General features: G+C 39.2%; 2 protein-coding genes across 3 annotated transcripts in view; one reads left to right on the forward strand and one right to left on the reverse strand.

Moving 5' to 3' along the window:
* The window catches only part of CENPJ (centromere protein J), a 52,119-nt gene extending 48,446 nt beyond the window's left edge, over positions 1-3,673 (forward strand). For both annotated transcript variants that reach the window (XM_004604630.2, XM_055123191.1), the window contains one exon: positions 527-3,673. In XM_004604630.2, the coding sequence (XP_004604687.2) occupies positions 527-719 (193 nt within the window). In that variant the 3' untranslated portion in view covers positions 720-3,673. The remainder of the gene's footprint in view (positions 1-526) is intronic.
* Positions 3,674-3,943: 270 nt separating this feature from the next.
* Positions 3,944-23,926, reverse strand: part of RNF17 (ring finger protein 17) — a 193,198-nt gene continuing 173,215 nt past the window's right edge. Inside the window, exons 30-35 of the mRNA XM_004604511.2 lie at positions 22,436-22,492; positions 14,790-14,906; positions 13,041-13,209; positions 8,992-9,127; positions 5,694-5,883; positions 3,944-4,042 (exon numbers count right to left, since the gene is read on the reverse strand). Of these exons, the coding sequence (XP_004604568.2) occupies positions 3,944-4,042; positions 5,694-5,883; positions 8,992-9,127; positions 13,041-13,209; positions 14,790-14,906; positions 22,436-22,492 (768 nt within the window). The remainder of the gene's footprint in view (positions 4,043-5,693; positions 5,884-8,991; positions 9,128-13,040; positions 13,210-14,789; positions 14,907-22,435; positions 22,493-23,926) is intronic.

Below are 23,926 nucleotides of genomic sequence, written 5' to 3' on the forward strand. Positions count from 1 at the left end.
AATGTGGGTAGGAGAGGAAATAAGTGCCATAATCAAGGGGCTGGAGAGATAGCGTAACGAGTAGGATGCTTGTCTTGCACGCCACTGAACCTGGTTCAATTCTCAGCATTCCATATGGTCCCCTGAGCATTGCCAGGAGTTGTTCCTGACTGCAGAGCCAGGAGTAACCCCTGAACATCACCGGTTTTAACTCCAAACTGCCCCCTGCCCGCCCCCCTGTCAATCAACCAAAAAAAGGTAAAAAGGGCTATAATCAAAAGACTACTTTAAAAATGGAATCTGCTTGCCACAAAGGTGGGGCTGGGAGGCGTGGTGGGAGGGATACTGGGGTCATTGGTGGTGGAGAATGGGCACTGGTGGAGGGATGGGTACTCGATCATTGTTTGAAATGTAAGTATGAAAGTTTGTAAGTCTGTAACTATTTCGTGGTGATTCATTATTGTTTGACATGTTAAACAAAAAGGGTACTTTAAAATGATTTTTCCCTAGTATATGTTATACTTTTAATTCTATTTAAAACATACAGAGATGGCAACAAAATCATCGAGTTTAATAATGGCCAAAGAGAACTCCATACTACACAGTTCAAGAGACGGGAATATCCAGATGGCACTGTTAAAACTGTATATACAAATGGCCAGCAAGAGACAAAATATACATCTGGTCGAATAAGAGTTAAAGACAAGGACGGTAACGTTATAATGGATACAAAATTATAATGGTCCTTAAGTGACTAATCATGAAATAACACTAACTTAATTTTCTTGTTGAAAAAATGTACATTTATTTCATGTATGTTCTGTTGTTTAATTTGTATGTACTCTGTGTGTATGTGTGTGTTTGTATGACTCTATGTAAATGGAAAAGATTGCTTGGATTCTAAAATAAAACTCAGTTTTTTAATTTTTAATCTTTTGAAGTGGATAAGGGAAACATTTTTCATCTACCCTAGTCTGTCACTTTACTGTCAGGTTTTTGACTGCTTTATTACAAACTATATAGACTTACTAAAAATAAGTGGTTGTAGATGGTTATAAAATCTAAGAAAAGCAAGTACTACATGATCATAGATTTCCTACAATGACCACCAGCTACAGAACCAGGACTTGCATAGAATGTTTATTCAAAAAATAAATTAAGTTTTACAGGGGCCAGAGAGATAGTACATTGAGTAAGGCCCTGGTCTTGCTTGAGGCCAACTTATGCCAGGTGTGGGCCGAAAACAAAACAAAAACTTTCCAGTCGAAATATTAATATTACTATGTTCAGTTATACCCAAATGATACTGTTTTTTAGTATATACTTTATTTTCACAAAAGTAGTTCACAATAGTTCAGTACAGATAATATTCAAACACCAATCCCACCACTGAGCACCTTCCCACCATAATAAAAGTGAAGTGTGTGAAGTTTATTGTATTTCATTCTGGAACCATTTAAGTCTGTATATCAGAGATACAAGCAAGTATGTTAAAACCAAATAAACGTGTGCTACTTTTGGTACATCAGTGGGCTGGAGTATAAGAGGTTCAGGACAATATGCAGCGCTCTCTTCCAGGAGCTTTAGTTTTATAGTCTCTGGATCTTGGCCATTGATGATATTACATAGCCCCGGGGGACCAGTTTGTGGGTGTGACTGCCAAGCTACTGGAAAACTGGGGAGGAGGCCCAGTTCTGATCCAAGTGGGTTTGGAGATCTGTCACAGGTCCCGCATACCTGGGTTTTTCTGCTGGTTCCCCCTCAGGTAAAGCTTGTACTTCTTGGGTGAGGCTGGTTTGAGCATGTGGAAAGTGGCCTTGAGCATGGCTGCAGTTGGGTTTCTCAGGTTTTTGGCTGCTGGGGTCCTGCTTGGGGCAGGAAGGGAAACTCAACTTTCCCCCTTCTGAGGTGCCCCGGTAAAGACAGCGTGGTGCGGGGTCAGGACATTGCCAAAATGAAACTATTTTATATCCTACAGATGTTTTTTAAATTTTAATGGGAGAGCCCGGCAAGCTCCCAAGAGTATCCCGCCTGCACGGACAGAGCCTGGCAAGCTACCCGTGGCGTATTCGATATGCCAAAAGCAGTAACGATAGCTCTCATTCCCCTGACCCTGAAAGAGCCTCCAATCTTTGGGAACGATGAGTAAGGAGAGGCTGCTAAAATCTCAGGGCTGGGAGGAATAGAGACACTACTGGTGCCCACTCAAGTAAGTCGAAGAACAATGGGATGACAGTGATACAGTGAGTAACTTAAAATAATGAATGCATATATTGCAATTGGTCAAATAAGAAATCAGGTGCAAGAATTCACTTATATTGGTAGAGAAAACCTCACTGTTGAGCAGTTATGATGAGGTTAACTGTAACTAGTCAAAATGAGACTCTTGAGGGGGCATGAACAGAAGAAAAATGTCCTTGATGGAAGGGCACATCATCTACATGTAAATTTATACAGCAGTTACAGGTTGTTCTACTCAGTAGTTAAACATGAAAGCTAAACTATTCCAGGTGACTTAAGGATTGAATGTAAAAAAAAGCTTAAAAAATTTTAAAGATAGTAAGGAGCTACCTGTATTTTGACCTCAGAACAGAGACTTTAAAGGAGACACATAAAGCACAGATCTTAATGGCTGAGTTTGCATGTCCAAAGAGGTTACAAAAGAGAAAAAAGTCACACACTAGAAAAGACATGCATAACTGGAAAAGGATTAATATTCAGAATATATACAAAATAAAAAGAAAAAGAATTCTTACAAATAACATAACTGGAAATAATTCAAGAGAAAAATAGGTAAGGCTTTGATTGTTTTTTTCTGTTTGGCCACATTCAGTGGTAATAGTAGGTGCATGGGGTGAAATCTGGGGATCCTGTATGCGAGGCACGTCCTCCAAACCTGTGAGCCATTTCTCCAGCTCCTCCCAAAACACTCAGTAAGTCTCAGGGGCTCTTGTGCTCAGGGTATTATCCAGTGCTGGGCTGGCTGCATGCAAAACAAGACAAACACCCTAATCTCTGTACTCTCTACCCCCTCCCCCAATATGTGTAACATATATATATATTTTTTGGGGGGTGGACAACCACACCTGATGATGCTCAGGATTTATGCCTGGCTCCACACTCAGGAATTACTCCTGGCAGTGCTCCAGGGACCATATGGGATGTGAGGGGTTGAACCTGGGTTGGGCACAGCAAGGCAAATGTCCTCCCCGAAGTACTATTGTTCTGGCCCCTCCCCCTAACATATTTTTTAAGGTGAATATACATTATATATAACTGAATTTATGATAATAAAATGGGCTAGATTATTATTTTCATATACCCAAAGTACTTTATTTGAAATTATAGTAAAGTAAACAATACTAAAAAAAAAAAACAAACTGTGTTTTTCAAACAACTAAGAACAGTTCAACATGCAATGGGGGAAAAAGCAAGTACCACCATTACAGAAAAAATCAGGGAAAAAAGTTTAAATAACAGAAACTTTTCTTCTAGGCTGTTGTATATTCTCTGTACCGTATATCTGAAAAATAAAATGTGTTCATTTAAACCTTTGCTTACTATAAGTCACTTGTTTTTATTAATGTGAATGGATAAATAACAGGTTTACCCAACTATCTTTAATGACCTTGTTAGGAAAACACCGATGTACAGTTTTGCTGTGATGAAACTATGCATTGGACCTGCTCTGAGCTGTTCCCATCTGAGACTCTGAATTTCCAGGATAGCCATTCTAAGCACTCACAGATGAGAGCCCTCTTTTGATGCTGTTACCCAACAGGTGAGGACTAATGAAGAAATTTAGAAGGTTCTTGTTGAACTTTGTCATTCCTTTGAGAAAACAGGTGAGGACTGTTCAAAGGTACCTTTTTTGTGAGAGTTCAGCAAGAATCTTATGCTTACATTAGTAACATGGCTTCACGCCCACTGGAGAGTTATTAAAGTCATTATCACAGTACTTACATCATTCATCTTTGTCTGCAAGTCCCATTTCTACTAATGACATATGAACTGGATAATGTTCATCTTCATACAGTGTGACTGTTAGTTCTGGAGCATGAGTCTAAAATGAAAAGATAAAGCTGTTCAATAAAAGTCTGCTGTATTTTTTCTCCTACATCTAGTTACTTTGGAAGTAAAAGACATTAAGTTTATGATATATGAACTATTCATTCATAAGGTATTTTTAATGGTTTCACATCTTTTTATGTGAAAAAGTTTCATTCAGAAGTTCCATTCTTTTCATGTATGTTTAGTTTTCCTAGATGGGGCCAATAGGCTTTATTACAATATGTGTTAAAATTCATAAAGCATTATGTATGCTGTGCATAAACTGTCCAGATTTTGAACATTACTGTCAGGTGAATGTGTGTGTGTGTGTTTATACCAACTTGCCCTATGTATTATTTTCAGTGGCTTCAGAGAAGGTGTGCAGTTATTTATACCCCTCTACACATATTAGAAACATGACAGGTAAAGATATTTTCAAAAGCACTTTCTATTGAGAGCACTTTCATAAGGTTCTTTTTATTGGAATGGGGAAGTGGTTGGGGGAGGGCTCCTAAGTAATGCTCAGGGTATGGGCTTCACTCCTAGCAATCCAGAGATTTGGTGCTAGGGACCTCTAATCAGACTTAGCCCCTAGATTTTTTTTTTTTTTAAAGCCATATCCAGCAGTGCTCAGCACTTTGTTCTGTTTCTGTGCAGATATCACTCCTGGCAGGGCTTGGGAGACCTTATGTGGTGCTAGGATCAAACCTGGGTTTGTCATGTACAATGCATGCACCTTATTCTATCTCTCCAGCCCAGAGTTCATTCTTTCCATTTTAAAATTTAGTCAGAGATACCATGACTTAGAACAGTACTGATGTTACTGTTTTAGGCTTATAGTGCTACTGTACTACATGGCTGGAGTGCCACTCTCCTTCACTAGATCTCACTGGTAAGCCTCAGTTCCGTTGGCTGTAGCAGGCTTTGTTTTCTTTGGTCATACCACATATCAGTTAGAACTTAGGTTCCCAAACTTTTGTGGCTCACTATCTCTTTTTTCAGAAAAAAAATTATTCAGAGGGACTGGAGTGATAGTGCAGCGGGTAGGGTGTTTGCCTTGCACGTGGCCAACCTGGGTTTGATTACCAGCATCCCATATGGTCCCCCAAGCACCGCCAGGAATAATTCCTGAGTACAGAGCCAGGAGTAACACCTGTGCATTGCTAGGTGTGACCCCAAAAGCAAAAAAAAAAAAAAATAAATAAAATAAAAAATAAAAAAATTACTCAGCATCCCCTGGAAATGTGCCTTTATATGAACAAAGCCTATCAATTGCATCTGCACTGTGCTTTCTATCCTGGCCTCCAACCATTCTGGCCTCCTTGGGGCACTGGCACTGCTGACTTTGGGAAACGTTAAGATGAAACCAGGAAACAAACCAGGGTTGGCCATAATGCAAGGAATACAACTTAATCTCTACAATTTCTCCAGTGCCATTCTTGATATTTTTATTCTACTTGTTGCATCAATGTTAATATAATTGAGGGCTAATAAAAAGATGGTTAAATATACCTGGGACATCATTTTAACAAGCCTCAAAATTAGTCCCCCTGTATTTACACTTTTTTCCCACTTTAAAGCATTTTTACATTGAACTGCATAGGTTCACTTTACAAAGTTAATAGGGACCCTAGAAATAGCTTCAAAAGAACTTTGGCATTTACCATTGAAGAAGCATAAAGGTGTTTTCCTTGAATACAGTCTATCATGGCCCACAATGCTTCCATGCTCCATTTAGGACAATATGGTATTCTTGTCTTTCCTGAATCTCTTATGGGTGGTTTAAACCCTGCCAAGAAAACCTTTATGGCTCGGGTTGGATACTGCATAAGACGAAGAGGAATTTGACGTAATCTGTCACAAAAGAAATTCTTAACATTCTTAGAATGTCACAATTAAAATTAAAACTTTAAAATGGGAAATATTTATGACATTAATTTAGCAATAATTTTTAAAATATGATACCAAATCAACAGGCAATAAGAAAAATGAAATTATATAATGTCAAAATTTAAGATGTGTAAAGATCACAATTCATAGTGGCAATTTGCAGGATAAAACTATACAGTAATAAATAGGTCTTTCTCCAAGTAGGCAGAACAAGAACATGGCATTACGTAGCATTAGTGATCTTTAAAGAAGTGCTTATCTGTCCACAAAATAACTCAGTCCCACTTGGATCAACAACCCAATGAAAAGCTGATGTGTGTGGGGGGCTGGAGTGATAGCACAGTGGGTAGGGCATTTGCCTTGCATGCAGCCGACCCGGGTTCGATTCCCAGCATTCCATATGGTCCCCTGAGCACAGCCAGGGGTGATTCCTGAGTGCAGAGCCAGGAGTAACCCCTGTGCATCGTCGGGTGTGACCCAAAAAAAGCAAAAAAAAAAAAAAAAAAAAAAAAGAAAAGAAACGCTGATGAGTGTGTATCTGAGTAACTAGGACTTTCCCGTAACTCAGAATGTTAAAATGGTATAGTTGCTATTTGGCACAATTTGGTGCTTCCTCCAAACAGTAAAAGTGGATAATCGTTATGATGGACTTCTGGGTATTTAGCAGGTCATTAAGGTAGATTTGCACAGTCATGTGCATGGCATTATTCCCAATAGCTAGAAGATAGAATCAACCCGATTTATCCATTGATAGATGAATGGATTAATAAAAGCAGTATGGTAGAATATTACTCAGCCTTACCCAAAAAGGAAGAAAATTCTGATAGGTGTTGGAACATAGGAGAAACCTGAGGATGCTAAGCTAAGTGAAATAAAGCCTGAAAAATGTAAATACTGTATGATTCCATTTACATGAGATAGCTACAGCAATCAAATAGAGTTAAATAGAATGTTGTTTGTCAGGGGCTGATGAGAAGGGATTGTGGAGGAGTTATGAGCACAGTTTCAGTTTTTCAAAATAGAAGTTGTGGAAATTAGGTACATAACAATATGAGTATAGTCAAACAATATTGAACCTTTAATGAGATTAAATCTACTTTTAATATGTGCCCAAAACAATAGAAAGCCATGATGGCCAAAAAGTGAAAACATCTCCACCTTGCTCACCATATCCCTGGTAACCAAAGTAACCCTAGATGTATGGCTGTCCCTTACTTCAAACTATACTGCAAAACTACAGTAATCAAAATAGTGTGGCACTAATGAATAAGGACAGACTCTTTGACAAATGGAATTGAATTGAGAGTTCAGAAATAGATTCTCAGGTGTATAGACAACTAAACTGTCAATAATGGAGACAAAAAGGAAGTGGAGCAAGAAAAAGCCTCTTCAACAAATGGTGCTGCAAAACAGATCACAGGCCTTGATATCAGACTAGAATTCCTAAATTAAATTGATAAAACCATAGGCAGAAGACTTAATGACACTGGACTTAGAGATATCTTCAGTGATTCAGTGCCATTTGCCAGGCAAATGGAAGCATGATAAAAGGGACTAAATCAAATTAAGAAGCTGCAAAAAAAATGACCAGGAGGACACCCAAAAGCATGCGAGAGAATATTTTTCCCACCACTCTGACAAAAGATTAATATCAAAGATATATAATGCACTGGTAGTATTCAACAAAAAAGAAAACCACTAGCTCCATCAAAACTGGAGAAGATGACCATAAATTTCCTCAAGAAGACAAAAAATATGACTAACAGGTATACAAAGATATGTTTTGCATCACCATCTGGGAAATGCAAATCAAAACAATGAGATAGCTTACACCAGTTAGCCTGGCACACATCACAAAAACAAAACAAAAATCCCAAACCAACCAGTATTGATTGGTATGGATTTAGGGGGAAAGGGTTCCTCATTCACTGCTGGTGTTAGTGTCAACTGGTCCAACTCTTTTTGGAAGAGTATGGACACTTCTCAATAAACAAGAAGTTAAGCTTCCAAATGACACCCTCAAATTCCACTTCTTGGCATCTATTCTAAGAGCTCAAAAACTTCAGAAAAGACATTTGCACTCTTATGTTCACTGCAGCAATACTCACAAAGTCAAAATCTTGAAACAACCCAAGTGTTCAAGAACAGGTATCAGATAAAGAAACTATGGTACTTATGCACAGTGATGAAATGCAGTTTGCTGCTATGGGGATGGATCTGGAGAGTGTGATGCTGAGTGTAACTAGAAGGAGAGAGACACAGAATGATCTGTCATGTGAGATACAAAGGAACAGTAAAGAAATAACATGCACAAAGACAACAGAAATTGAACCAGTTTTCAGCAGGAAGCTTCCCATGGTAGGGAAGTGGGGGAAGGGTAAGAGAATGGTAAGTGGGGACCCGGACAATATTGGGTGGAAGCAGATAATCTGGTGGGTGTGGTGCTAGAATGTTTTATGCATGAAAACCCTACCAATTAATAATACTGTAAATCTCTGTGCCATTAAAAGCGTCCATTTTTATGTACCAGAAATACGGGTACAATTTCTGTTGGCAGGCAAGTGGTGAAAAACGAACCCTCATTCATTGCTGGTAGGAATGTTATCTGGTCCAATCCCTGTGGAAAACAGTATGTTGAATCCAATAAACTCAGAATTGAGCTTCTACATGACTCAGCAATTCCATTTTTGGGTATCTCCCCAAGGCAGAAAAAGTTCTGGAAATAGACAGTAGTAATGGACTGTATATTGCATTGTGAAACAATGTCAATTGTACACTAAAGTTGTAAATTTTATAATAATTTATCACAACTAAAAAAACACTTAAAAAATTCCTACATGAGAAATTACATAAGAACATTGGAGGATGCTCCTGGGCACTTTGGTGGTGGTGAGTAAAATATACATACATCAAGACTAAACGCTAATACGACTACAAACATACTACCTTAAAACAGTTATAATCTTAATTCCTAAGTATGCAGCTTAAATGGTCTCTTAGAAAAGATAAAACCTTCCCAATAGTAATAAAGAAAAATCAAGAATCCTAAGTCAATCAATTTAGAAACAAAACCTGTTTATTGTCAGCTTTCCAGTTGTTCCGTAGTCAACAAATTGTACCAGGATAGTTAGAGGATTAAATTCTTTAATGGAAATTATCTTTGCTCTATACCATAAACCATCATCATATTCTGCAAGGCAAGGCATTTCTGGAAAGACAAAAAGGGAAAATACACATTGCCTTTTATTTTCTTAAAAGTATTTTGGATACAGAAAAATACAAAGAAAATGAAAGTACAAAGAATATAACAAACATATCCCCTTAATCCATATTTAAACACTCAGAAAATGAATATGGCTATATGCTGGAATCTGCCTTTTTTTTCTGTTTGTACTTTATAAATCTAGTTTTTTTCTAATTACTAGAGTTTAACATTACAGGAGGACACTTTTTCCATTTTGAGTTCCTAGTTTTTGTACTGGCCATAGCTTAAATCAAAACTTCTTAATTTTTCTTCTCTTTCTTCCAGTTTTTATGTGATCCTGGGAATAAAGGTACATAAAACAGGTATATAAGTCAAACATTTGCTAATAATAAATCATAAAATATTGATTTAAAAATAGAGATCATGAGAACAGACGGTTAAAGAAACTTTGGCACATTTACATAATGGAATAGTATTTATCTGTTAGAAAAGCTGAAGTCATGAAATTTGCTTATAAGTGAATGATCATGGAGAATATCATGCTAAGTGAAATGAGTCAGAAAGAGAAGGGCAGACAGTATGACTGCACTCATTTGTGGAATATAAAATAACTGAGACTAACACCCAAAGAAAGTAGAGACAAGGGCCAGGAATATTGCTCCATGGTTGGAAGCCTGCCTCATGAGCTGGGGAAGAAGGCAGCTGGGATAAAAAAGGGATCACTAAGTCAATGATGGTTGGAGGGATTGCTTGGCATGGGAGATGTGTTCAGAAAGTAGATAAAGAACCAAACATGATGGCCTCTCAGTTATCTGTATTGCAAACCATAATGCCCAAAAGCAGTAAGAAAGAGAGAAATTGCCATAAAGGCAGGTGGAGGGGTAGGGTGAGGGGGGGATACTGGGAAATTGGTGGTGAAAAATGTGCACTGGTGGAGGGATGGGTATTCTATCACTGTATGTCTGAAACTCAAATATGAAAGCTTTGGAACTATCTCATGATGATTCAATTAAAAAAAAAAAAGGGACCAGAGAGACAGTACAGTGGATAATGGTTCCTGCCTTGCACATGGCTGATCTGATTTTGAGCCCTGGCACCACATATGGTCCCTTAAGCACGGAGCTAGGAATAAGCCGTGAGCACTACTGGGTGTGGCACAAACACTAAATAAGTACAATTTGATTTTGGATTGCATTGACAATGCTGGGGGCTACCTCTGGGGCTCCATGCTCTGGCGATCATGCAGTGCCAGGGACTGACTGAACCTGGGCTTCCCTTATGCAAAACATGTACTCATCCCACTGAACTATATCTCCTACCCTAAAAACAAATGTTAAGATTTTTTTCACTACCTCACATTCAAGTATGTGACTCCATATGGGGCCTACATCCAGTTTATAAAGCTAAGGTTTACATCATTCTTCCATTGCGCCCCCTCCCTACACTTCCCTGAGTCTATTTCATTTGAATCATTTTTGAAAATGAAAATAGCATGTTTTCTGTCATTTCTGCTTTAAATTTTGTCTTTCAATCTGTTTCCTATAAAACCAGAAATGAAGATTTAAAAAATTGCTCTGCTCATGTTTTTAAAATTCTTCAATGAATCTTGACTCCATAGGACTCCTCCTCCTAAACCAACCATCTCCAACCACAAAGCTTTCACATGTTACTAAGAATGGTAACTGTTTCCCTGTCAGGAATATGCACCTGCATCCTTATGATAAGCTACTCTTCTTTCACATATAAGCTACAATACTTATGAAGCTCTTACTCCTCACTGCTTTCTCTGATTTTCATAAAAGCTATTTTCACACTGTACTTGATTTACAAGGCCTTTCTCTATTAGCCTATTAGTTCTTTGTGCATAATGATAGTTTAAAATTTATAAACAAAACTCCTGGTGCAAGCAATCCCTCAGTAGAATGTTTGCTTGTGCACTTTCTTTGCTGCCCGTGGTGTGCACCTGTGATGTATACTCTCATTCTCTGCCTCTTATTGTTTCTAAACAAAACTATTTTACTTCAAAAAATGTTTGCTCGTGAATTTAACCTTGAATAAAATTGTGGAAAAAAATTTTTTTTTTGTTTTCAACAGAATCAAGGCAGATGTACACCTAGAAAGATAGCAGAGTAGACAAATATACCTCAAGTTCTTATTTTGCTTTTTTTCTACCCTTTGTTTTCTACTCTCCTCCACATAATTTTCACAAGCAATTGTGTAGTGGTGGACAAGCATTTAAAATACTCCAAGGGGGGAGGGAGGGAAAAATAAGTAAAATACTCCAAGGTACAACATTTAAAAAAAATTAACAAATGCATTTTATTGGCTCTGTATATGATTTCTTGAATATACTGACAATATGAATAAGGTACAGGATCTCCTCTAGGGCCAGGAGATGGTTCAGAGGACTGAGCTGATGCTATGCATGTGTTCGACCCGGGTATGATCCCCAATGACCTGGTTCCCCGAGTGCCACTGGAGCCACCCGGTATAGCCCAACTTATAAAAGAAAAAGAATTTCATTTAATTTTGTGAGCTTAGTAAATAATGGGCTGAATTGCAGTTAAAGTCCATTTGCATTTCTTAAAAATATGGCTAATATTCAACTGCTCAAAATTAAGCTTTATAAAAACAGTGTCATGTTAAGCCAGAAAACAACTTCAAAAGAAAATTTTTTTCAGATGTTCATATTTAACAGGCACTTGCCTTGTAGAATGAACTTATATGTAGGTAAACTTAAAAAAATCATTTTATTAAAGAATACTTAGAAAATGCACAAATAATGTATAGCTCCATAAATTACCACATTAAACACTTCCTTTGAGATAAGAAGCACAGTGAAGAAGACATAATTTCTTCCAGTTTGTAGCTATGAATTTTTTAAAAGGCAATGAGCTTACTGTTATTTTACAATTTATACTTTTACAGTAAGTACTTATGAGCACCTGCTTGTGCAACTGCTGGTGAAACAGCAAGTTACCAGCTCACAGTGTTACTTGAAACTAGTGGAGGATGGAGAAGAATGAGGCCAGGGCATGAGTTTTTACAGTGTAGAGGAAGATTCCCTGTAGGGGGAAGTGCACATTTGCTGTGATTTTCTTTGAGGAAATTGCTTTGCTAAAATAACTTGATACATATAAGATATCAAGAGCAAATATATTTTCTATACTACGTACTGAATAAATATGTAGACATTACTCTTGGTATTTGCATTATCAACACCAGCAAATAGATGCATTGTCTTTACAGGAGTAACACACACATGTAAACAGATAGAATGGGCCAGAAGAAGAAAGGGCAATAGGACTGAACTCTGTCAGCTACTGACAGGACAGATGAGTTCACTTACCCAACTCCAAAATGATCAGCTTGGGTGGCTTCTAACTAAAAGTACTCTCATTTATATCTTAACTCACAGGTCCAATACTCTGAGCTAGTGGCAAAATCTCAAACTTTGAAAAATCTTTAAATAGTTGCTTTTACTTTGTCACACCTGGCAGTGCTCAGGGATTACTCCTGGTAGAGCTGGGGGCAACATATGGGATGCGAGATTGAACCCATTTTGGCCACCTGGGGTATTATCATTCTGGTCCCAAGCAATCATTTTTTGAATGTAGTCTTTATTTTTTTGAAAAGTACCCATAGCACTTAAGAATCTTCTCTTTGTTCACTTAACTACAAAATAGAAGAGATCATCTAAGGGCATCTTAAGAATCCACAGAGATCATGCACTTAAAGTGAATGTACTAAAATGATCGATTAATGGTACTGAGGGTCAGATCATTGGTTAAGTCCATTCGCTGAATATGAGACCCTGGGTTCAATTTCTACTCAAGGAAACACAAAAGTAAAATTAGAAAGAGGCCATTAAAATGACAGTTATTAAGAAGTGCCTTATTCGGAGAAGATGGTATACCTGTTCTAAAATCTGTCAGAGGAGGAAATGTCTCCACCTTCTTATTAAATCTCCGTAGTGCTTCCTCAAGGTTCTCAGACCCAGATTCCCAGGTTATTCCATTGCCATCTGAGTTACTATGCTTATTAAACAGATCACTGTTTTCAACAGAATCAAGGCAAATATACACCTAGGTAGAGGGAGGGAAAAAGCTTTCATGTTTTGTAATCTCTTAATATATAGAGGAAATTACTGTGGTATACAAGTCTTCAATGATTCTCTCCTTTATCACACGAGTTTATTTTTGTGACTCTCCCTCTCCCAAACACAACCCAGAAATTGTGGCATGACTTCTGAGATCATATTATAAAAGATGTGTGCCATTTTAGTGGTGCCATCTACCACTGCACAAACTTGAGAAGAGGGCACCAGGGCAAGAAACTGAGTCTCCAGTTGGCATCTGTGAGTTTGTTAAAATCCTTCTCCCACCCCTCCAGCTCCCACCTTTCTCACAATGAAGTCTTTTGAGAAATCTTGAGCCAATATTTGAGCAAGATGCTAGATTATCATGTACTGTTTAGGCTGCTAAATTTGGGCAGTTTTGCTATGTAACAGACAAAGCTAATACCCCCCAAATTAAAAAGACTAACAATAGTCATATAAAACTATGTCTCTGATAAAGTCTTACCTTCATGTGAGAGGACAGTTTACTGATGAAATGGCTGAAGAAATGCCTATACTACTATATCACAAGGGAAATCTTTTTTCCTTTTCAATTTTTTCTCCTTTGGCCATACCTGTGGTACTCAGGGACTACTTCTGACTTGGTGGTCTGGGGTCTTTCCCAGTGGTGCTTGGGCAAGCCCTACAGTGCCTGGGATAGAACCCAGGGCTCTTATACACAAAGAAGGCACTCCAGTTCTTTGAGCCATCACCCAGACAACAGTTTTTGTTATCGTTTATTTATGGGCCACACCTGGCAATGCTCAGGGCTTACTCCTGGATCTCGTCTCAGGGATTACTCCTTGCAGGGCTTGGATGCCCATATGGTGCTGAGATCAAACCTGGACTGTTTGCGCACAAGGCAAGCTACCTGCTATACTCCTCCCCCCAACCCTATTTGTGTTTGTAGTTAGTCATACTTACTAAATGTCTACTATGTGTCAGGAATTAATCTAGCTTCTAGGGATATCATCAGTGATTCAAACAGTCAAAAATCCCTGTCTTCATGGAATTACATTTCAGTGAGGAATGTGGCCTGGAGTGCACTAGGAGGTAGTAAGTTAAGTAGTATGGACAAAACAGAGCAGGTTAAAAAGCGTTGATGGTTGAGGCATGAGGAGGGCTGGAGAATGAGATAGGTAAGATTTTATAAATGAAAAGAGTTCCAGTTTAAAAATCTTATATAACCAAAAATAAATATATGGAACTGGTTAAGAAACATTTGCCTTGGAACTGGCATACAGTGGGTAGGGTGCATGCCTTGCATGCAGATCTAGGTTCAATTCCCAGCATCCTATAAGGTCCTCTGAGCCCTGCCAGGAGTGATCCCTGAGCAAAGCCAGGAATGAGGCTTGACTAATGCCAGGTGTGGCCCCCTAAAACAAAACAATAAACAAGAAAGGAAACATTTGCCTTAAGTATAAATACATTTTCTGATTAAGAAATAATAGGGCATGCAAACTGGAAGCGACTGATTTTCAATTATTTAAAGTCAGAATACTAGGAACAAATCCAATTCTAGCTAGAGTTTATAACCAAATTACATACTTCATTAGGTGAGATTACATGCTTAACTTGAACAGCATAGAGTTCTCCTGGGGGAGGCAGAGATGAAGATAAATATGGTGGTAAAATAGGAGTTTCTGTTTCAGACAAAAGCAATTCCTAAAATCACAAATAAATCAAATTTCAGAATAACTTACAGAAATCCTTCACTTTACTTAAATTCATTACAGTGTCTATTTAGCAGAAGACAAGCTCTTAGATAATGAAAACAAAATGATATTTTTGGTAGCAGGACCAATAATAAATGAAAGATCTTTAGTCTTCATTGTCCCTTCACCAGATTGAAAACAGATTTTGTGTTTTTAAAGGAACAACCCATGTGAATATTTAAACACATACACACCATTTTGTAACAATGAATAATTATTGGTACTTGCCTCTGCTGGGGACTTGTGATACTTCATTATTTCATTATTTTAGACTACTAGTTCTATAATAATATGTGAAATGCCAAAAGAAAATTTAAAATTATTTTTAAAAAATGTGCTCTTGGGGCTGGAAGATACAGTACAGTGAGTAGATGTTTACTTTGCACCTGTCTGGCTCAGGTTCAATCCCCAGGACCCCATATTGTCCCCTGAGGCTCCGAGGAGCGATTCTTGAGTGCAGAACCAGGAGAAAGCCCTGAGCACTGCTCGGTGTGGCTCGGTATAGTTTTTACTAGAACAAAAGGTATGCTCTTTCTATAAATCTTAAGAATTATAAAATATTATGTGTTTACCAAGAGTATTGGGCAATTAATAGTAGTTAAAAAGCATATATGAAATAAAATGTGGGTTTTCACTTAGCAAATTAAAATTCTTGGACTGTAATGAACAAAGAAACAAACCCATCACATTCAAATTGTAGATCATTTTGTTACTACAGAACCTCTTCAAACTGGTGAGAAAACATAACATTTGAAGTAGTTAACAGAAGGTGCTGCTGGAAGTAACTGCCTCCTGTTAGATTCTATCACTATGTTCTAAAGCACAAGCAACACTTCTTTTAGGGCTGGGGGTCTGCTTCCAGCACTGCTTGGGGAACAGCCTGAGTGTTCGGTGCTGATGCTGAGGATGTGGTAGTGTCTGGGCTTTGTGATACCAAGAACTATCAGGGAGGGCCACTACGGCCATACCCAGTGGTATTCAAAAGCTACATGGTGCCAGGGCTTGAACTCAGGTCTAGCACTTGCTAGGCAAGTACCCCAACCACTGAGCTCTCTCCTAGACCTGCAATACTATATTTTATAATCATTGGAATGGAATTCTATTTGTAAGTACAAATTTTCTAGCTAAAAACCCTTTACTTTCTACACCAATAACACAAGTGGCAAAAGAAAAAAAAGACCATCATAGTAAAAAAACCTGAGTCCTTCAAAGAACACAATAAAGAAAGTGAAAAAATAAAATGGGAGAAAGTTCTGCAAATCACTTATCTGAAACTTCTATATAGAATATGAGAAGTATTATAATTGAACAATATAAATACAACTCAAGTAATGGGTAGAGAATTTTGTTGTTGTTTGCTTTTTGTGCCACATCTGATGATACTCAGGGTACTCCTGGCTCTTCGATGAAGAATTACTTCTGGTGGTGTTTGGGGGATCAAATGGGGTGCCTAGGACTGGCACTGTCCTAGTGTCCCAGGTTGGCAGTTTGCAAGACTATGACCTACACATTGAACTATTACTCCAGGGCCATGGGTAGAGAATATATGCTGATGAGAACTTCTAATATTTACTATATAAGCAACTTTCACACATACAATAGTGTTAATAGCTGCAAACAGTATGAACTGAGGTTATTACAGGAAATTTTAATGGCTCTCACCCATTTTCCCCCTGACTTCTCACCTCCCCCCATTATTGGCAGTGTGTTTATGAGTTCATTTAAAAAAATGCCACATAAAAATGAGATCATAAAGCATTTTCTTATATTATTATTGAATCACTGTGAGATAGTTATATAGCTTTCATGTTTGAGTTTCAGTCATACAATGATTGAACACCCATCTCTCCACTAGTGTACATCTTCTACCAGCAATATCCCCAGTATCCTTCCCATACCAACCCTCCCCCTGCCTCTATGGCAGACAATTTCTCCCATACTCTCTACTTTTGGGCATTATGGTTTGCAATACAGATACTGAGAGGCTATCACGTTTGGTCCTTTATCTACTTTCAGCACACATTTCCCATCCTGAACGATCCCTCCAACAATCACTGACTTAGTGATCTCTTCTCTATTCCAGCTGCCATCTTCCCCAGCTCTTGAGGCAGGTTTCCAACTATACAGAAATATTTCTGGCCCTTGTGTCTACTATCTGTGGGTGTCAGTCTCATATTATGTTATTTTTATATTCCACAAATGAGTACAGTCATTCTGTCTGTCCCTCTCTGACTCATTTCACTTATCATGATTCTCTCCATAACCATCCACTTATAAGCAAATTTCATGACTTGAGCTTTCCTAAAAGCTGTAGAGTACTCCATTGTTTCACTGTCACTGTCATCCTGTTGTTCATCGATTTACTCGAGCGGGTACCAGTGACATCTCTATTATACTTAGCCCTGAGATTTTAGCAGCCTCTCCTTACTCCATTTTGTAGATGTATCAAAGTTTCGTTAACCAGCTGTGTGCCCTTGAATACCACTGGATATGGCCGTGGTGGCCCTCCGTGGTAGTCTTTGGCATCACAGAGCCCAGACAAATCCTCAGCATCAGCACTGAACACCCAGGCTGTTATCCAAGGATTTCTGGATGCAGTCCCCAATTTAATGTGCTTAGGGAAATCCCTTATTATCTCTTTGGGAACTGTCTTGTCAAATCTCTTGGCAAACATCATTTGTTTGATCTTTTGGCAATTAATTTGTATGATGTTTTTATATATTCTGGATATTAATCCTTTATCAGACATATGGTCTGCAAATACTTTCTCCCATTCAGTAGTCACTGTCCCACTTTGTTGATGGTTTTTCTTTGAATGTGACCATTTTTCTTTGTTTAATATACTTAAATTTGTTTGATTTTGTTTTTGTTGCCAAACTTTGGGTCAAACTCTGGGCAAAGCAGGCACTGTCCCTCCACCTGCCCCCTAAAAACCCTGGTGGCTGCCAACTTCCAGAACCCAATGAGAAGTGCATGTATGCAGGTTCAGTGATGGCAAACTCCAGGCCTCAAGGGATAGGGGATGGGCCGATCCCTCTCATCCCCTGTCCCCATGGGACCCTGGAGGTCATGCCCACAAAATGCCTATTAAGCTCCTTAACAGCCATGATCCTGAGACACAAAAGAATCTCGGAACCGAGCAGCTCGCTGCAGTTATTTCTCCAGACCCTAGTTATCTAAAATTTTAGAATTCCAGGAACACGCGCAGCTGCTCTTGCGTCACGTGACATCTTATACTATTCATAACAAGCAATACAAAAGAGTTTGGGGGAGAATGTCTACCATAGAGGCAGGGGGAGGAGTGGGATGGGGGGATACTGGGGACATTAGTAGTGGATGATGTGCACTGGTGAAGGGAGGGGTGTCTGATCATTGTATGACTGAAACTCAAACTGGGAAGCTTTGTAACTGTATTTCATGGTGATTCAATAAAAAATAAAAAAATTAACATTCTGAATGAAAAACAAGTAATGTGTAGTTCATGACCAATTCAATCAGCTTAATCAGTCGCTGAATAAGTAATACTCCTACATTTTAAAAAAAACCCAGAAACTCTGCACAAAGGAACTGAACATAGTTATCTCTGAAGAAAGCAAAACAACAATAGCCAATAGCTTATGAAATGATGCTCATTATCATCAGTTATCAAAAAAGTACAAATAATAGTAATAATAATAGCCAATAAAAGTCACAGTGAAAAGCCAGGGAAATAATTCAGCAGTCATAGTTGCATGTCATGTATGTGCACTGAGACTCCAATTCAACTCCTGGCACCACATGATCCCCCTATACCTCTAGGTGTAACTCTCCAGGCCCTAGCACTTAACTGTCCAGCAAGCTGGCCAAGTATCACTAGGAGGGGCTCCCAAATACCATGGTGATTGCCTAGGAGGCCCCTCGAGCCACAGTGAGATAGTCATTCTGACAATCCCAGGATGGCTAGGCGAAGAGTCAGCTAGATAGCAAGGGCTAGTGGGCATATTGAAGAAAGTGGGACCCTTGTGTATTTCAGGTTTAAAAATGAAATGCTGCTGCCTCTTTGAAAAAGTTCTTTAATGTTGTGCAAATGGGTTAAGGTGAACATTGTGGTTTAATCCCCAGCATCACCTGGTTTCCCTGGCATTGATACATCTGGCTTTGGAGGCCCTCATACCCCTCCAGGGTGACATAGGTACTTGCTGGCACCAAAGAGTCTGAGTGGTACCTCATCTGGACTGCAAAATTTTGTTAGCCAAGAACTGCAGGTGAGACTCCTGTGTCCCCCAAATCCACTGTAGCACTGTTGTCTATTGTTCATCAATTTGCTCGAACGGGCACCAGTAATGTCTCCAATGTGAGACTTGTTACTGTTTTTGGCATATCAAATACGTCATGGATAGCTTGACAGGCTCTGCTGTGTGGGTGGGATACTCTTAGTAGCTTGCTGGGCTCTCCAAGAGGGACGGACGAACCCGAGTCAGCCATGTGCAAGGCAAACGCCCTACCTGCTGTGCTATCGCTCCAGTCCAAACACCAAAAAATCACAAAATGGCATACAGAGCCTCCTTAAGATTGAGGAATTTCATTTCCAAGTGTAAAGGGCTAGGAAAAAGTTCAAGAGCTAGAGCACACACGATTATTATAGTATGTATGAGTTCAATCTCTGCACATCATATGATTCCCCAAGCATTGTTGGTCATAGTTCTGATTGCCCCCAAGCACTGCTGGCCCTTGCTGGGCAAAGATCTACCAGGGGTAGCCCAGGGTTCCAGCCCTTAACCTCTGGCACCGCTGGGAGTAGTGACCCCTGTAAATACAGCATGAAAGTTCATAGTAGCTTTATTCAAAATTGTCAAAAGATAGACACAATCTAAGTATCCTTATCAGATAACAGATATAAATAATGTGATATATACAGACAGTGAAATATTATTTAGCAATAAGAGATATAGAACATGAGTAAATCTCAAAAACATGCCAAGTGAAGGAAGTAACAAAGGACTATGTATTGTATGATACCATTTATGTGAACTGTCCAGAACAGGACAGAAAATTAGTGGTTTCCAGGAAGCTGGGGAAGGAGGGAATATGTGATGTGGGATTTTGTGAGTGATGAAATGTGAAATTAAGCAGTGGTGATGACTACAATTCTAAATGTGCAATGGAAATCTGGTCAATGGCCTTGATCCAGGGACTCATTATCCTCTTGGAAGAGAGCATAAAATGACACAGGACATAACCATGCTGCCGACCTTGCACTGTAGGATAACACAGCCTCAGGCAGTTTAGGTTTATTGGGTTACTCCCATCACAGTGCTCCACTCCTCTGTGTTTATTTGTAACTTCTTTCTTTGTGTTCTGTTGACTTACAGTTTTTCTCTTCTCCTTGAGTCCTTTGCATAGTTTATTCAAAGCCATGTCCTTTTGTATGGGCACAGGAAAGGAGTCATTTGACTCTACATGATATTTTCCTCCTGGGCATCTGTTCACTTGACCTAAGCCTCAGCTGCCCTTACTTCTTAGCATCCCCAAAAGCAGGGTCCCGACGAGGGATGAGACGGACCCAGGGCAAGCGGTGAGTTGTGTGCTACCCTGGCATCGAGATGAGCCTTGCCGAAGTGTCTAATGCTTAACTATAAGAGCTTGGTCATGGACAAATGCTGTCATGATCCAAAAAGGAATAACTAGATTCGGACCCTGCTAGGGTTAGGAATGATTAATCTGGCCTGAGCGCTGTAGTCTGAGTCTGTGGCAAGATGTTGCCAGGAGAGCTGCCCTACAAGCCTCAATGTATCTCTTATTATGTCCATACAAAAATAACTAGTATAAAGATGTTAATGAGTGTCTGGACTGAGGAAAGGAGAAAAACCTTAAGAGGTATTTTGCCTGCTGGCAGTCAGGAAGGGCTTTGGAATGTCCCTAGGTCTTATGTTGATTTTGCTACCTGACTGTGTTTAGCCTAGAGAGCAAGGTGGAGAGAGACAAGTAGGGGAGAGACTAAGGAGGGTGGATAATCCAGAGAGCGAGAGGAGAAATGGGGAGCTCAGAGAGACTAGAACAGGCACGTGGAAAGAATGGAATAAATGGCATCTGATCAATCAACTGGCTTGGCCCTCGTTTCCTCCTGTCTGCCCCATGGCCTGGCTGCCCTGGCTAGGAGAGCGGTCTGGGACTGACTGCCCACCTCCACCCCCAAACCTGGGGGCAGCCCCTGGCAGATATTTACACTGCACCATGCCATTTCATTCAGGGCACCTAGGAGAGGGCCGGGTGAGACCCCTTCCCGCCCCAAAGGCAGCACCAGCAGCTGAAAACCTTCAAAACTCAACTGCCACCATGCTCACACTTGCTCTCCACACGCTCAGGCCGAGCCTCACCCATAAGTAAACCTGTGCCTGGACATCTTGTACCTCACACGACTCAAGCTCCAAGAGTAACACACCACATGGGGTTTAAAGCAGAAGGTAACCGCTCTTAGAGGGAAATATAATTTTACACACACACACACACACACACACACACGGATTGGAACGGTAGCATAGCTGGTAGGGCATTTGCCTTGCCGACCCAGGTTCGATTTCTCTGTCCCTCTCCAAGAGCCCAGCAAGCTACCGAAAGTTTCCCGCCCATACGGCAGAGCCTGGCAAGCTACCCATGGTGTATTTGATATGCCAAAAACAGTAACAACAAGTCTCACAATGGAGACGTTACTGGTACCTGCTTGAGCAAATTGATGAACAACGGGGACGACAGTGCTACAGTGCTCTCTCTCTCTCTATATATATATATATATATATACATATATACCTATACATATGAATAATATATATTATATATATAAGCACACAAGGCTCAACTCTTAACAACATATTAGTAATCTCATATAGAAGGGCTTAATGGCCCCTGGGTGAAATACAACAATCTTCACACACTTTCTTCTAAGGAAAGTTTTCTGGAGCATTTTCAGTGGTTTATTCATAATAAACAACACAAAATAAATTATTCCGGTTCTGCTTGGGACAGGGGTTGGGGTTTGGGATTGAAACATCCAAATATGGTGGCAGGAAGGTATAATGGTGTTCGACTGGTGTTCAAATATTAAATGTAACAAAATATTGTGAACTACTTATAAAAATTAAATTAAAAAATAAATGTTCCATGAATTACTAAAGTTTAAAAAAACATAATTTTAAAACATGCTAAATGTACCTCGATAAGTTTTTATAAAAGAAAATTCTTTTTCCTTGAATTTGTATCACAGAGTTTTTTGAACTTGTTTGAATTACTGCAGCCTTTTCATAAAAATAATCACTCCCTAAGGAAAAATGCCTTTTTTAACTTGACAGAGAGTGACTACCAACAGTACCCAGAACTACTACTATATCCTTGGACTGTGCTAGTGCCCCCCAGGAGTATACTGCCCACTTGGGAAGCACTGTGGTACCACTTTGCTTGCACGAAGAAGCACCCAAGGTTTTCAAATCATTAGAAAGAGCTTACCTCAAACTTGATTTCCCATCTTTCCTCTTCATACTTTTTATTGTAATTCATTGGTTTCTGAAATAATATACACTACTATAAATAAATCCACCTTTATATTACGTCAAAGAATTTTCATATTTTATCTTTGTATAGGCAAATTAACTGTCCTTACTGGCATTTATTTTACTTCAGGTTAATATAAGAAAAAAAATCTAATCTTAGTACTTAATGCTGCAACAATATGAAATCCTAAAAATCATACCCAACTTATATCAACAGTAATTAGTTCATTAAACATGTGTGGGAGCTTTTCCTCTAATAATAGTTGAATAAATAAAAGAAGAAATTCAGATGGCCAAAAGGCACATGAAAAAATGCTCTTCATCATTAATCATTAGGGAGATGCAGATCAAAATAACAATGAGATACCACCTCACACCACAGAGACTGGCATGCATCCAAAAGAACAAAAGTAACCAGTGCTGGCATGGATGTGGAGAGAAAGGGACTCTCCTTCATTGTTAGTGGGAATGCCGACTGGTCTAGCCTTTTTGGAGAACAATATGGACATTTCTTAAAAAACTAGAAGTTGAGCTCCATTTTACCCAGCAATACAACTCCTGGGAATATACCCTGGAGGCCCAAAAACACACATCAGAAACACCATCTGCACTGCCATTGTTCATTGTAGCACTATTCACCATAGCCAGAATCTGGAAACAACCTGCCCAAGAATAGATAAATGGATAAAGAAACCATGGCACATCTATACAATGGAATACTATGTAGCTGTTAGGAAAACTGAAGTCATGAAATCTGCCTATAAATGGATGGACATGAAGAATATCACGCTGAGTGAAATGAGTCAAAAGGAGAGGGACAAACATAGAATGAGTGCATTCATTTGTGGTATATAAAAAATATATAGTAGAATACTAATGTCCGTGGCCAGGGAAAACAGGGGCTAGGAGGACTGGTGGAACTAACTACAAGTGTGTGTGTGTGTGTGTGTGTGTGTGTGTGTGTGAGAGAGAGAGAGAGAGAGAGAGAGAGAGAGAGAGAGAGAGAGAGAGAGAGAGAGGAGGGGGGAGAGGAAGGGAGAAAGAGAGGAGAGACAAAGAGAAGGGAGAGAGAGGGAAAGAAATGGGGGGAGAGAGAGAGAAGAGAGAGAGAGCCTGTCAAAGAGGCAGGCAGGGGGTGAGGGGAGGAAACCTCGGACACTGGTAATGGGAAATGTACACTGGTGGAACAATGGGTGTTGGAATACTGTATGATTGAAATCTAATCATGAACAGCTTTGTAAGGGTCTATCTCATAGTAATTCAATAAAAAAAGTAAAAAATAAAAAAAAAGAATGCCTGTGTGCATATGGGGATGGACTCTCCCCTCAAAACAAAAAGCAAGCAATTAGTATTACATGTACATAGTAACATCAAATTTCTATTTGAGAAACAATTTTCTGTAATCAACTGAACACCTTCGGTTGTAATTAACTGAACAATTTTTGGT

The sequence above is a fragment of the Sorex araneus genome, chromosome 1, assembly GCF_027595985.1.
Source record: "Sorex araneus isolate mSorAra2 chromosome 1, mSorAra2.pri, whole genome shotgun sequence".
Classification (NCBI taxonomy): Eukaryota; Metazoa; Chordata; class Mammalia; order Eulipotyphla; family Soricidae; genus Sorex; species Sorex araneus.